At 45.1% G+C, this 13815-nt stretch overlaps 1 protein-coding gene across 1 annotated transcript in view; it reads right to left on the minus strand.

The window, feature by feature from the left end:
* The window catches only part of ERICH6B (glutamate-rich 6B), a 33742-nt gene that overhangs the window by 18993 nt on the left and 934 nt on the right, over nt 1–13815 (minus strand). Inside the window, exons 2-3 of the mRNA XM_012648307.1 lie at nt 7502–7668; nt 2613–2701 (exon numbers count right to left, since the gene is read on the minus strand). Coding sequence (XP_012503761.1) covers nt 2613–2701; nt 7502–7668 — 256 coding nt within the window. The remainder of the gene's footprint in view (nt 1–2612; nt 2702–7501; nt 7669–13815) is intronic.

The raw sequence follows: 13815 nt of genomic DNA on the forward strand, positions 1-13815 counted from the left end.
ACCATGTCATGGAAAATACCAAGAAGATTGTAACACAACATACAAACTGGAAAAAAATTTACAACATGCATGTCAGAAAAGGAACTAAGGTCTTTAATATATAAAAGCCCTTATAAATCAGAAGGAAAAAGAAAGAAGCAACGGAGAGTAGACAAAGGACACAAACTGGCCATTCACAGAAAGGGACATACATGACCAATAGATGTGAAAAATGCCCAACACCTTTCGTAATGAAGGAGCTGCAAAAGACGACGATGAGATATTATTATTTTCACCCTATCCATGAGCCAGAATGATGACCCTAGCTGCGAAAGAATATGATAGAGGAGGCATTCTCAGGATCTCCTGGTGGGAATAAGAAAGTAGCACAACCTATTTGGGGGGAAATTTATCAATACCTTTTGTGTTAAAGATGCAGATACTTTCAGATCCAGCATTCAACTACTAGGAATTTATTCTTTGTATACACTCGCATTTGTATGTAATAATATACGCACAATTCATTGCAATATATACACCCATATATACATACATATAAAAAAAGCAAAAACAAAACTGAGAACAACTTAAACATCCGTGGGTAGGGTGTTAGTTAATTTATGGTCCAGGACATAATGGAATACCAAAGATTTCCAAAATATCTTGTTAAGGGAAAAGCAAGCTATAGAACAGAATGCATATTATGACTCCATTTATGGACATGCATGTGTTTTAAAGATAAATATGCTCATATATGCATTAAAATGTCCAGAAGGATACAGAAAAAGCAGTATACAGTAGTTATTTCTGAGAGGTAAGGAGGCAGAGACTTGAAACATTTATTTTATAGCCTTCTTTACTATTTCAATATTTAAAAATCATGTGCATATGGTAACTTCACAATTCAAAATCTAGTTCGAATCAAAACACGAAATAAAAAATTTTTAACAATCTGATTGTGTCATACCCTTGCTTAAAATCCTTTAGTGGTAAAGCCCTGGAATGGCAAGAGAGAGCCCCTGCTGAGCCCACCTGTCCCAAGGAATGCTCTGGGGTGCTCCCAAATATGCCATGCCCTTCCTGAACCTCACGCAGCTACACGGAGGATGTGTCACTTGTGAACACAGGGCCACCTGAAACAGCAAACCTCGATGGACAGAAACCTCACAAGTTTCTGAATAATTTGTATCTAATGAAAACAATTTCTTTAGGTTTCAACTCTAGTCGAAAAATCTTTTTAAAATGCCCGAATTTACTTTCTTGTCTCAGTAAATCCGAGTTCATGTGATCTTTTTTTCTCCCTTCGATGTTGTATTTCAGTATTTGGAAAATAAATCTTATTAATACAGTGCCGTATAGAAGCAAGTGTCAGAAAGTAATGAATCTAGGGTTAAATAGGGACAGAGACCAGAAAATTTCTCAATTAAAAACATTTAAAAAAAAATATCTAGTTTTTTGCCTTTTCTTTCATAAGTTTAGAAAAATATATCTGCTTAATTTTGGGTTCCAAAAGGACATACAATTTCGCTGTTATGATTGTAGTTAGTACCTATAATTCTGAGAAAGTGTCTCAACAGTAGAGGATGAATAATAATGCTTCCACCTAAGTCAACACGGGTTGTAAGCCTTAGAAGTAAGTTGACACAGGAAATGAGAGCCCCAAGGCTGCCCTGGCAGGCAAAACATTGATGTGGCATATTTAGAAAATCATAACAAAAATTTTGTTTTAAAGACAATACAACATTCAGTGGATGTAAGGCTTATTTAAACTCTTACAGTTTGCATCTCATCTCTGGTTATCGGGTGCAGCTGAGGAGACGATGCCTGTGGAATTGCCAGGGCTGGTTCTGTGACCGGGCAATTGAAGGGTGGTCGTAGTCACAGGACTGCAAATTGGGGGAGAGGTGCCACGGTCATTTGTTGTGGTGTTTGACCGGAGTAGAGATGTTGTTGTCTAAAGTTTTCCATCTTGCTAGGTTGTCCCATATACAGAGAGAGCAGGCTTTTCTTGGAACTTTTTCTGTCTGTGCTTGTTGGAGTTTCTGGGTTCTGTATTATTCTCTACCACCCAGGCTGAAATATATGGGGTGAAAAAAAACCCCAGGAAACGTACTGCCATGTTGGCCCTTGAATCCCATGGCTGCGGCCGGCCTGCCTTCTTCTCTGCAGCCTTTAGGGCCTTCCTGTGATGTTTGTTTCATATACGATGTCTAGGGTTTTAAGCTATATTTAGTGGGAAAGAGTAAGAAAAAGTACATCTACTCTATCTTTCCCAAATCTGAGTTTATTTTTACACAGGATATCTGCAAAGAATGATTTGCCTTGATACCTGGATAATATTATGTGTTTTATTTTTCACTTTGCTGCCTTCAAAAGCAATCTTGGAGATATTTGCTCATATTACAAGCAGGGTACTCCAAAAGTAGGGGCTTGGAATACCACATGTGGCTCTCTTCTGATGCTTTTTGACTTAATGCGTACCACTGAAAATTACGTCTGTTTTTGTGAAAAGTTTATTCCGGCTGTGCAAACAACAGAGCGAAGCTATGAATCTCAGGGTTCGAGGGGCAGTTCCCAGCTGGCCTTGGACCACCCTGCTCCCGTGTCCAGAGAAAGGTCTCTTTCCAACTTACAGTCTCTTCGAAGTCCTCAGCTTCCAGCTTGTCAATGTGATCCTCCGTCATACTATCCCAGAAGTTCACTTGGGAAAGAAACTCCGGGGCTTTCAATTTTGGATGGCACATCGAAAGGAAGGCATTTGGAAAGGGGAACAAAAAGAATTAAAAAATTATTTTTAAAAAGAAATAGGTTTATGGCATATACCCCTGCCTTTCAAAAAATGCATACATCATCAATAAGACTTTAAATAAGTTCACCAAATTACCTAAAATTCAACTTGGGGGTAGTATTAAAATTAGGAATAAAAGGGTCAGTCTTGGTGGCTGACTTAAGAAAGTGTGTTTTCCTCGTGGCTGGTGAAGGTTGGTCTGACACACTGGTATTTGAATGGGTCCTGAATGAAGTGAGGGCATGAGCAGGCAGAGAGCTGGGGAAGAGCATTCACAGCAGGAGGTGCAAAGGCCCTGGGGTGGATATGGGAGGGATGTGTTTGGCATATCTGACAAACTGCAAGGGGAACAATATGCCTGGCATGGAAGGAGTGTGAAGGATGCAGCAGGAGGGGAGACCAGAGAGGAGACGGGGGCAGGGTCCAGCTCTCAGAGGACCTGGAAGGCCACAGGAAGGACTTTAGATTTTATTCTGAGGGAGATTTATTCTGAGTGTAACTTTCTCTTGGAAATGTCAAGAAATACATCTATCTTCTACTGGGTTTGTAAAAAATTGTCAGTTTCTAGAATTGCATGCAGCTCATAATTGCTAACCAGGGTGCAAGAGATGAATCCCCAAGCCAGTGAGCTAGAAAACGTCACCAGAGATAGCCACGGTCTTTGTTCCTAAAGGCCACCACAGCATCATGACACCCTGGGCCAGGAGAGGGGCTTCCTGCCTCCAGTGAGACAGGGTGCAAATTGAATTGCGGCATTGACAGTCATAACTTGGGCCTCTCTTCCCTACTCCTGGGAAGGTGTGGATCCTGAGGCAAGAGCTCGGAGGAAGTGGCTCTCCAGGATAATTGGGGCCCCAGAGAAATCACGGGGTCTGTTGTCTCAGCTTCAAGTGACACCAGCACTTTCAAGCTGGCCCATCCGGACAGCCCTGAAAAATGCACCAGGTTGGCGCTTGGCTTGATTTTGTGTCCCTATTATGCCTTTGGGGATGGAGAGGGGACCTCCTTTGTGATCTCCACACCTTACGTTGTGTTCCTTCCCAGCTGTGGCTCTGTAACGAAAACTCTGACTCCGTGGGGCTCGTGGTGGGTGGAGAATTGCACAAAGCCGGGACTGCCTTGACCCACACAAGGCCCAGGCCACTTTCTGCCTGCAAAACCTTCCACTGCAGCCTCAGTTGGTGACCGACAGAGACCCCAGGCGTGTGCGGTGGACCTCATGCTCCCTTGGATTCTGGCTATTCTTTCCGTCACTACCCCCAGGGGCACACACGCCGCCTCCACTGGGTATGTGCCTACCACCTTTCATAATGAAGAGACACAAAAGACCTCGTGGTTACTTTTTGGTAAGAATGTTTATCCTGGGATTCAGCTTTCCTGACACTATCCTTAAAGTTCAGAGCCATTTTCCTATATTTATTGTTGGGAACATCCTTGTCTTTTTAACCTCTGCACATGATCTTTCAAAATCCAAGTCCGCTGAAGGAAAACCTGTGCAAACATACTTGCTTGCACGTGGGGGAGCTTTCCAAACTTCTTCACCGTCTGGCCAAGTGGCTCGAAGTATCACTTCCCCCCTCTCTGTTAATCTTCACCCACACTTTTCTACATACTGTGTCTGCAGGTACACAGATTTCTGTCTATAGGCCCCTTCCTACCAACGCTATTTCTTTGAAGTAGGACATACCCTTTTATCATCATGATCCGATCTTGAATCAGGTAAGGATTCAACAACAATTTCATGAGTATTTAACAGATATCTATGAGTACCGATTGTGTGCCAGGCTTGAGGATTTCTGCAAGCGTGGATATAACGCTCTGGGTTAGGATTTCTGGTCTGCCTGGTTTACGACCCTGCTCTGTGTCTGGATAGATACACACCTGAGGCCATCAATAGTGTTTCCGGGCCTTCTGAACACTTCATATGGATCACACGGTATTTTCTGTGCCTTTAGCAGTTTTTCCATGTCAGACCTGCCACCCTCTGGAGTAATAACTTTCAGGGATTTATCTGGATATTTTCCCTCCACATGTGGTTCAAAGTTGTATTTGTCGAGAAGGGCCGTGCCATGCGAAACCCTGCTTCTGACCCGCTGGGGTTGAACAATTCCATAATAAAAACGCGCGTTAGAAACAGGAGCCCAGCACCCATGAAATTCATCCGAAGCTAGAGGTTCTCTGGCTCTCCACTGTTTTTGTGCCCGAGAAGCCTTTGGGGATCTTGTTAAGAATGCAGATTTCGGGCTGTCTTGGACGGGGATTCTCATAAAGGCTAGAAACTAGGAAGCTGCATCTTCACAAGTGCCCAGCGACAGGGACGCCCAGTCCTGGGCCCTCTGGAGCTGCAGTGCCCACGCCTGGCTACCCCTCTGCTCGCTCCTCCTGGCCTCAGCCCTCCACTCTCAGCCTTGCAGGTTGCTTTTGCTGAGGTCACCTGTGTTTTTTCAACACGTGTTTGGGCAGCATCTGCCTGGGGCTGAGAGCAAATTCTTTTTCGCATGTGCCACGCTTGAGAATCCGTGGTAATCTGTGCTCCAGCTGCAAGAGGACTCGCTCTCCCCCTCCTCCACGGACTGACTTCCTATGTCCCTTTCCGCTACCTCCTCCTGGCTCAGGAGTGGCTCCTCTGCCTTCCTGGAGCACCACACATCCTGCTTTCCTTCTTGTCATCCTCACGACGACGTCCTGCTCTTTCCCCTCCTCCTCAAGCACGTGGTCAGCCTGTGTTGGAGACTAAGCGCCAGAACGTGGATGCTCCTTCTCAGTGCTCCCTTGAGATTTTGTCAGCGTAGCGCTCTAACGGAGCTGAGAACTGGAATCATTTCAAAATCAGTAGACGGAACGGCTTGGCAGGAAGTGTGACTGGCTTGCTAGCCTCTTGCTCTTAGCCTGCATCTCACGATCCTGACTTCCCTGACCCTAAAGGCTGCCAGCAAAGATGGAATATTCCTTTCCATGGCTTTCTTGGGAGCTGACTTGGCTATCTAGGCCGTAAATATACTCTTGGCATTTGGTGGTGACCCAGGGCCTGAGAGCTGCTATGTCTACACGTTCTTTGTCACTCTTTGTCATACTTTCTCCAATCCATTGGCCAGACACAGTCATGTACCTGTTACCACCAATGCTTTCCAGAAAGATACACCGAAAACCATAGGCAGAAGGGAAAAGAAAAACCTTCATGAATTTTAGGAAATCGCTAGCTTTTCCTTGCGTTCCAATCTCTGCTCTAATGGCCATGCTCCCAAGTAACTGCAGGAATGTGGGATGTCATTGATCCTGGCTTAGAGACTCCAAAATAGTTCATACCTTTGGTTTAGGCCACCAACGTCACAGTGTTAGATCAGTAGACATTTATTGTGGGTGGCCAGACTTTTCCTAAACATTGAACATAGGTTTGCTTTAAGGAACTCAGTATTGGAAGGATACATAGCTGAAAAACATGCCCATACGGACCAAAATATACATGGTGCTTACAACCAAAATTAAATACAGACATAACTAGCATTATTAATTAAGTTTAAAGACCAAGAGGGTGGTGGATGAATGAGCAGAGCAAACGACACAAGGATTTCAGGGGGGCCTCTCTGTGGGGAGTCCACAGTGGCGTGAGCAGGATCTCACACCCAGCCTTCTCCGGTCCCCTTTCTCCCCTCCCACGTCCTTTCAAGCTTGACACTGGCACTTCACCGGCGATTACCCAGGAAATGACTTTTGGAATCCTGCTTATGAATATTTAGATAAATGCTCAGATTTTCCCCAGCGGTCATGCTCACTGACTTTGCAGTGGTTCCAGTTCTTGAGGCTCCCTGAGAGCACACATGCTGACAAACGTCCCAAGTAAACCAATGTCGCCTGTCCGTGCTGGGCCTGTCCTCTGCCTCTCCATCCTCTTATAGGGTTGTAATGTCATTTAAGTACCTTTCAGCTACACAATGTAGCAGGCAAAGCTAGGGGCAGGGAGGTGAAGTGACTGGGGAATCTAATTTACTGCTGCCATGACTACGGAAATAAATCTGTGAATTAGTGATGGATCGATCCCACTAAGGCAAGATTTAAATGATTAATCATCGTGAGACACGCTGTTCAGTCTTCCATGCCCAGGACCCTAGAGTGAGGGGTTTGGGGGCTTAATTGGGTGGAGAATTAAGACCCTGAATGGAATCTTGCTGGATTCTCTCCTGCGTGTCTCCTAGCTGTCGCCACAGAGGTTCGCTACACGGGTGGTTTTGGCTGGTTCTGAGTCAGGGCCGGCTCCGGCTGCACGCTGAGACGGTCTGAGGGGGGCTGAGTCCCACCCATTCGATGTTCTCCATGTGATTATGTGGCTTCAACCTCTTGCCCCAGGGAACCAGTTTGTAATCTGGGAAGAAAATGGCCTGTGTCGCTGAGGGAAACCGTGCCTGTGTTCATGTAGAACAAGAACAGGAAGACTAATGAAGGAACGGGGGAGGGGATGCAGAAGGAAAGATCGAAGAAGCTATTTGTTCCAGCTCTTTGCTCATGCTCTTTCTCCAAGGGGGGTCTGGGACGGGAGGAAGTGGGTAGCAGGGCTAGCAGAGAAGTTAACTTCCTACCCCAGATATGACTGCAGATGGCACAGGAAGCGGTACAGTGTCGTTAGCATGAGAGAGAAGGCTCGAGCCACAGTATTTTACAAAAATGCTGCAAGACCGTTCCTCCCCCAGCCCACAGGCAGCCCAGCCGAGCACGGCCAGCAGGGTGCAGCACCCCTACCCTCATAGACCCATTCCGTCTGACTGGCCTCGTCCCTCCTGTAGGTTGTAGCAGGCGGCGTGGACAAGTCAGGAGGCTCAGTGGCGGAGATGAGCTGAGAGGCAGCTTCGCTGGTCAGTGGGACAGCAGAGAAGGCGGTGACCGCAGAGGTGCCAGCATCTGGGCTCCTGTCAGAGGGGAGCACAGGTTGGTCAGCTTCCAGACGGCCAGACGGGCACAGCTGATTGTTAAATGTTCTAGGACGTTCCCCTCCCTTCCTGGCTCACGACTCTGCTCATTCCAGCGGCCCCTCCTGCCTCACAGTGGCCCCAGGCAGAGTGGAAAAAATACCAAATCTGATGCCACAGCAGTTTAAAAGAAAGCACCAAGGTCTGTCCCTGCGCCAGGCTCACCACAAACACCGCCACCATCAAGAAAGTTTCCCAAAGGGCCTGAGGGCAGGGCCCTGGGTGCGAGGTGCAGGCCCTGTTCTCTGGCAGCCCAGGATCAAGAGGGGTGACCCCAACACCCCAGCCACACTGTGTTCTTTCCCAGGAATCCTTGGCTCTTACCTGGAAGCAAGAAACTATAATTCAAAGGCATGAGAGGGGCCTTTGGGGGTGTTTAGGCCTTGGCATTATTTCATGTAAACTGCCCCAATGGGCAGAGACAGGCAGAAGGGAAAAGGCCCACCGTATAAACGGGTGGTGACTATGGTTGGTAGGAAAAACAGACGTGGGTGCGGGGTGACCTGAGCTTAAATGTTGGCTCTTGCGTTACAGCCGAGGCATTCTGGGTAAGCTGCTTGTTTGCTGCTGTTGTTCCCACAGGGCAAGTACGATGGGCCTGTTTCCTATCCGGGTCAGGGTTCCTGATGCAGGGATGGGGATGGGGGTGAGGGAGGGAGTCTGGGGCTCTGGTGAAGGGTGAAGGGAGAGAGGACGAGGCTGCTCCCCTTCCCACTTTACAGATGAAGGAAGTGAGGCACAAGGAGATCGAGCGGCTGCACTGTAGTACACAGCTGGCTGGGGGGAGGACTGGAGACCCAGTTCTCCATCACCTGTGAAGAGGTCATCTCACTGCCAGGCCCCTTTGCTGTGTCGGGCCACATTGCTAAATTTGCTTTGGGGGAGTTACCTGCCTGGTCCCTTGCGTGGAGCAGAGTGGCCGGTGCAGAGCCAGGGTCGGGGCTGCCTCACCAGGTCAAGGGCAGCCCTGAGGGGAGCTCTGTGCCCCCAAGTGGTAACCTGTGGGTTTCCTACTCAGCAAAGCTGGCGTTTCATTCCTGTGGCTTGTGCTTTCTTTAGATCTAGTTAGTGCCAGCCCACTGGACGTGACACAGGCACAAGGCCTGTGGATCAGGAGCCTTGTGTGCCCCTGCACTGGTTTCTCTGGGGCTGGGCATGTAGAAGGCATTTATTTACTCACTTATTCCACGGATATTTTACTGGCTGTCCAGTGTGAGCCAAGTCCTGTAGCAGGATTTTAATGAATATTCACTGGACGATAATTTGGACCTTGGAAATGTGCCTGAGCTTATTCTCTTCCTGGATAGATCGTACTTCCTTTCCGGCATTCATTCATCTGCTCTCCCAAGAGCACAGCCTGCAAGCCCTCTGCTGTCCCTCCCTGGTTGAGACCTTCTCCCCAGACTCAGACGGCCTCTACCCTTCCATTTTCGGGTGTTCTGGGTGCCCAGGACTCTGAGCCTGGGACCTGTCCCTCCCTTGTGAGTGACTGAGTGGCAGTGTGAGCAGGGTTATGGCTTCCAGGAGTCCCCAGTACACTCCTCCTTCCGCAGGGGACCTGTGCCCCAAGCCCTACCCTGCCCCTCTCCCTACCCTGCCCTGCTCCCCATCTTTGGGTCTCCCAAGTGCCTGAAACATAGTCTCTAAGTATGAGTTTCCACCTGATTTATCCCAAAAGAAAATTATTACCTTGCATTAAGATGAGGCTTGGTTTTTGATGTATGAGCCGCCCTGCATTCTATTGAAAAAAAGAACAGAAAAGCAATATTGGCAAAAAAAAAAGCATCTTTCTTTCTATTTAAAAATGTGTTGTTAAATATGTGATGCTAGGGTTGGCTTGGGGATTATAGAAATTTTGTCTTTTCACTTTTCTTCAGTGTTATTTCTCTTAATGGTTTCCATGAAAAATTATTAGGTTTAAATTTTATAAAATTAAAGAGAACTCAAAAAGATAATTTTTAAGAAATCATGGATGTTGGAAGCTTGAGTTTGCTTTGCTAATCTCTTTGGCTATCATAGAAGCCACTCTTTGTCTTGGGACAGAGGACATCTGTCTAACAGAGATGACTGAGATGCAGAGGCTACAAATATTTTAAGAATTATTTTTAATTTTAAAGAATCTGCTTATATAATTTAATCACCTCATTTTCTTGAGTGATATGTGGTCAGGAATTTTATGTACAGTTGTGATAAAAGATGCTACCCATTCTAGTGATAGAGAATAGCAACAGTGGGAGCAATATAAGAATGAGAATCAGAAAATTTGAATTTGAAATTGAAATATTGAGCACTTACACATATCCATAGTTTGCCAATGCAACAGAATATTATTGAGGAATATTACTTAGCTGTTAAAATCATATTTATAAAAGATAAGTAACATGGGTGAATGGTGAAGTTACAATGCTGAAAAAGTAAAATATAAACTTGTATAAAAAGCATGTTTAAAACCGTAAAAACAAAACGATACCACACAACAGGGACCATCACTACCAAACAGGCAAAAAATATGGGCAGAGGGACAGAATGAAAATCACTAAAATGTGAATTAGCTTTATTTATATTTGGATGTTAGTAGGTTGGGGGATGTCTTTCTCCTTTTTACTTTTCAAATTTTCCATTTTTTAAAGAAATGAACAGGAATAGATTGTTTCTTTGATGTCACTCTTCTAAAATTAAAATATGCACACAAATCATTAAAAAGCAGAAACAAAGGATGAAAGGAGGAAGGAAGGAAGAAAAGAAATAGAAGTCACTAGAAGAGAGGAGAAAGTTTGGGAGCCTGTCCCTGATCTTCTGGTAATTTTCTGTGACCTTGAGCTATGCACATACCCTCTCTCTAACTCCAGGTTGCTCATTTGTGAAGCGGAAGGGAGGGGATTAATGGGGAGAATTAAAGAAGAGGGAGATTGTGAAACATACAACATGCCCCCTATGCCATCAGACTGTGCTCCCCGACCTCCTTATGCACAAGACACGTGCAGAACGTGATGCTGTTTGTAGACAGCACACTGAGGCTGGAGGCAACTGGGCCTGGGCTCAGCCCTTCCCCCCAGCCCCAGGTGCTGACTCAAAGTCACAAACTCTGAGCCTTCCTGCATGAAAAGTTGGCTGGCTCTCCCATCCCTGCCTTAACTCTTGCACCTTTCTCCCAAAACACCCAGAGGAGATTCCTTGTTGGAAATGGTAGTCAACTCTGGATGGGAAATGGCAACAGAACTATAGCATTTAGGCCACACAGGACCCGGAACTGCTGCGGAGCTAACAGGGTAAATAAAGAAAATCAAATCTAATACATGATGTGTATCGAAATACTATCAGGCAAAAACATGACGGTTCAAAATCAATGTACTGTGACATCCCCATAGCATATTAACCACAGAGCAGAATTCACCATTAGGAAGGTCTTGGATTCTAATAAAAACCGAAGGGGTCTCGTTATGGGGTGGTTTCACTCTATGGCATGCTCTATGGCAGCAGGAGAGCAATGTGGGTTAAACTCCTTTCTAGCACCTTCCTTCTTGTGCGATAAGAAGAGCATTTTTATACCTTACAATTCTATGGTGTGGAGAGCTGTCAAAGCATTTTCAGAGATGTGACTTCATTTAACTATCACAGCCACACTGGCAGGAAGGTGTTTTTGCATGTGGGGAAGCGAAACTGAAACCTAGAAAAGGTAAATGACAAGCCCAGGGTCACAGGCCCCACGTATGCTGGGTCTTCGGACTCTGCCACAGTGGTGTTCGCACCCATGTTCCACATCCAACATCTGGAACCTCCCTGGGAGGCCAGTCAGATGTGACTGTCGATTATTCACTGGCAATGGAGCTGCATTTATGTCCAAGTAGCTTATCTGATTTTATTGGATTTCTCCATAAACCACGGGAGAAAACCACCCCTTTAAGGAAGAGAGGAGTGTGGGGGTTGTTAGTCTGGCCTGACCTGGCTTGTCCAGGACCATGGGACTCTGTGAAGTTGACCTGCCTGCAGAGTAGATGGGTGGAGGATGCGGATCCCTCCCACACCTGAGTCCATCGCATCTTGTCTCTTGGTTATGTCCATTTCACAGGGGGCACATGTGGCCAGGGGGGTGTGGCCAGTCACAAGTCAATGGCAGGAGGATAATAATATATAATATAGTGTACTAATACTAATAATAGCTAACACATAGGTTTAAAATGTTATGTGCCTGGCATGGCTCATAATGCATTGCATAATTCAAGCCTTTTAATCATCCCAAACATCCTATGAGTTCAGTCTGTTGCTGTTCCTAATTTACAGTGAAGAAAACCAAGACACAGAGAGATTAAGTGACTTGCCCAAGCTCATGCAACTCGTGAGTGGGAGAAAGCTGGCATTCAAACCTAGGCGGTCAAGCTCTTGAGAGAGAAAGGAAGATGTGCTCTTTGTGACAGACTCCTATCTGCCACCAAGTAAACAAAAAAATGGCACTCACGCTCCCTCTCCATTGCCTGTTCCTGTGGCAGACATCACTAGTTGATCACAGCACTCTTTCCTGCTGATCACAGATGAGGCCTTGGAATCCTTCTCAACCTAGGGCTCCACCGCTAACCTCTAGTAATCAATGCCTCAGCATGAGAGATGAAAGTGCATTTGTCATTTTACAGATGCCGAATAATTCATAACGTTTTTAAAAAATATCAGGGTCAGGAAGGCACTCTTGTTAGGCACTGAGGTTCAACACAAGGGGTAAACAAAATTATATCTTACAGGTATTAGGAGAATATTCTACATAAAGAAATACTGATACAAATTCTTTTGAAAAGTTAAGAAATCTCTTGAAAACCCCTTCTTACGCTGCTTTTTTACAATCTGGCTTTGTACCCTGGGTTTTCATAGACCGAGACATTTTCCCATGTGACTTGAAAGGCATTTGAGCATCCCCTATAGTTTTTTCAGTGCCTCTCCATTTTTTACTAGCAGGGCATTTATTTTCAAAGCTTTTGCTTTTTATACAGTTCCATTCGCTTGACAACATTGTATTTGTCCTACTCCAGTGGGTAATATATTTACAAAGATCCAGCGTGTAGAGGGGACATGTTAAGAATACTTGATTCATACTGTGCAGGAGAAAAAACCCTGAACGCTATTTTTCAGTATTAGAATTATACTTGGTACTTGAACAGCAGAGATGGTAGGATTCCAAGAGGGAGCTTAATGGCAGAGGCACACAAAAGAGAGAGTTTCCCAGCAATAGAGGAATTACCCCTCTAGTGCAACAACTAAACTTTCATGAGGAGAGTAGGAATCAAGGATGGTACAGCTAATTTGGTGGGTGTAAAAGTATAATGCCTGTGTGGTTGCTGAGAACATCCAACTTTTAGGATGTAGGTTGTGTGTAATCAGATTTTTAGGCATTTAAAAATTCAAGTTTATCAAGCAGATTCCTATGGATGGTTAAAAAAAAAAAATTCAAGCTGCCTGGGATACTTGCAGTTGGTAGCAGAACTGGATCCAGAAAAATAGTTTGGTTCTACTCCTATGCCAACGTTAAGATGATGGAGATGACCTAGATTTTAAAATTCCCGTACCTAGTGGAATGTGGCCGTGCAGGCACTGCATCAAGAGGAGATACCACGTGGGTTTACAAGCGAATGAGCATCAGCCACGGCTAGCAAACGGCACGAGGAGGCTGCTGCCAAATATTAAAGCCCAACTTGGGGAAGTGTTGCTAATCACTGAGATAGCATTGGGAAAATGTTAGCTGTAGGATAAGAGAAATCTCTTCAAAGTCACATACTCATAGATTGAGATGATTTCTTTAAGAGGACCAAATGGTACCCTGAGAAGCATACTAGTGTCTGTTGACTTAACAACAAAGTGTATGGATATATTCCAGGAAATAACTAGAGATCACTAATAAACCTTAGCTATATGAATGTTCATCAAAGTGCTGTTTAAAAAAATGACCAAAAAATCAGAAGCAATAAATGATGAATAATAGGGGATCAATGGAAAATATTGTGGCTTATCAACCCAATACAATGGGATGCAGCCATTAAGATGGTTTTTAGAATACTTAACACATTAAATTAAATTTATGAAATATGAAATGATATTCATATA

This window comes from Propithecus coquereli, unplaced genomic scaffold (genome assembly GCF_000956105.1).
Source record: "Propithecus coquereli isolate 6110/MARCELLA unplaced genomic scaffold, Pcoq_1.0 Scaffold11, whole genome shotgun sequence".
Taxonomy (NCBI): Eukaryota; Metazoa; Chordata; class Mammalia; order Primates; family Indriidae; genus Propithecus; species Propithecus coquereli.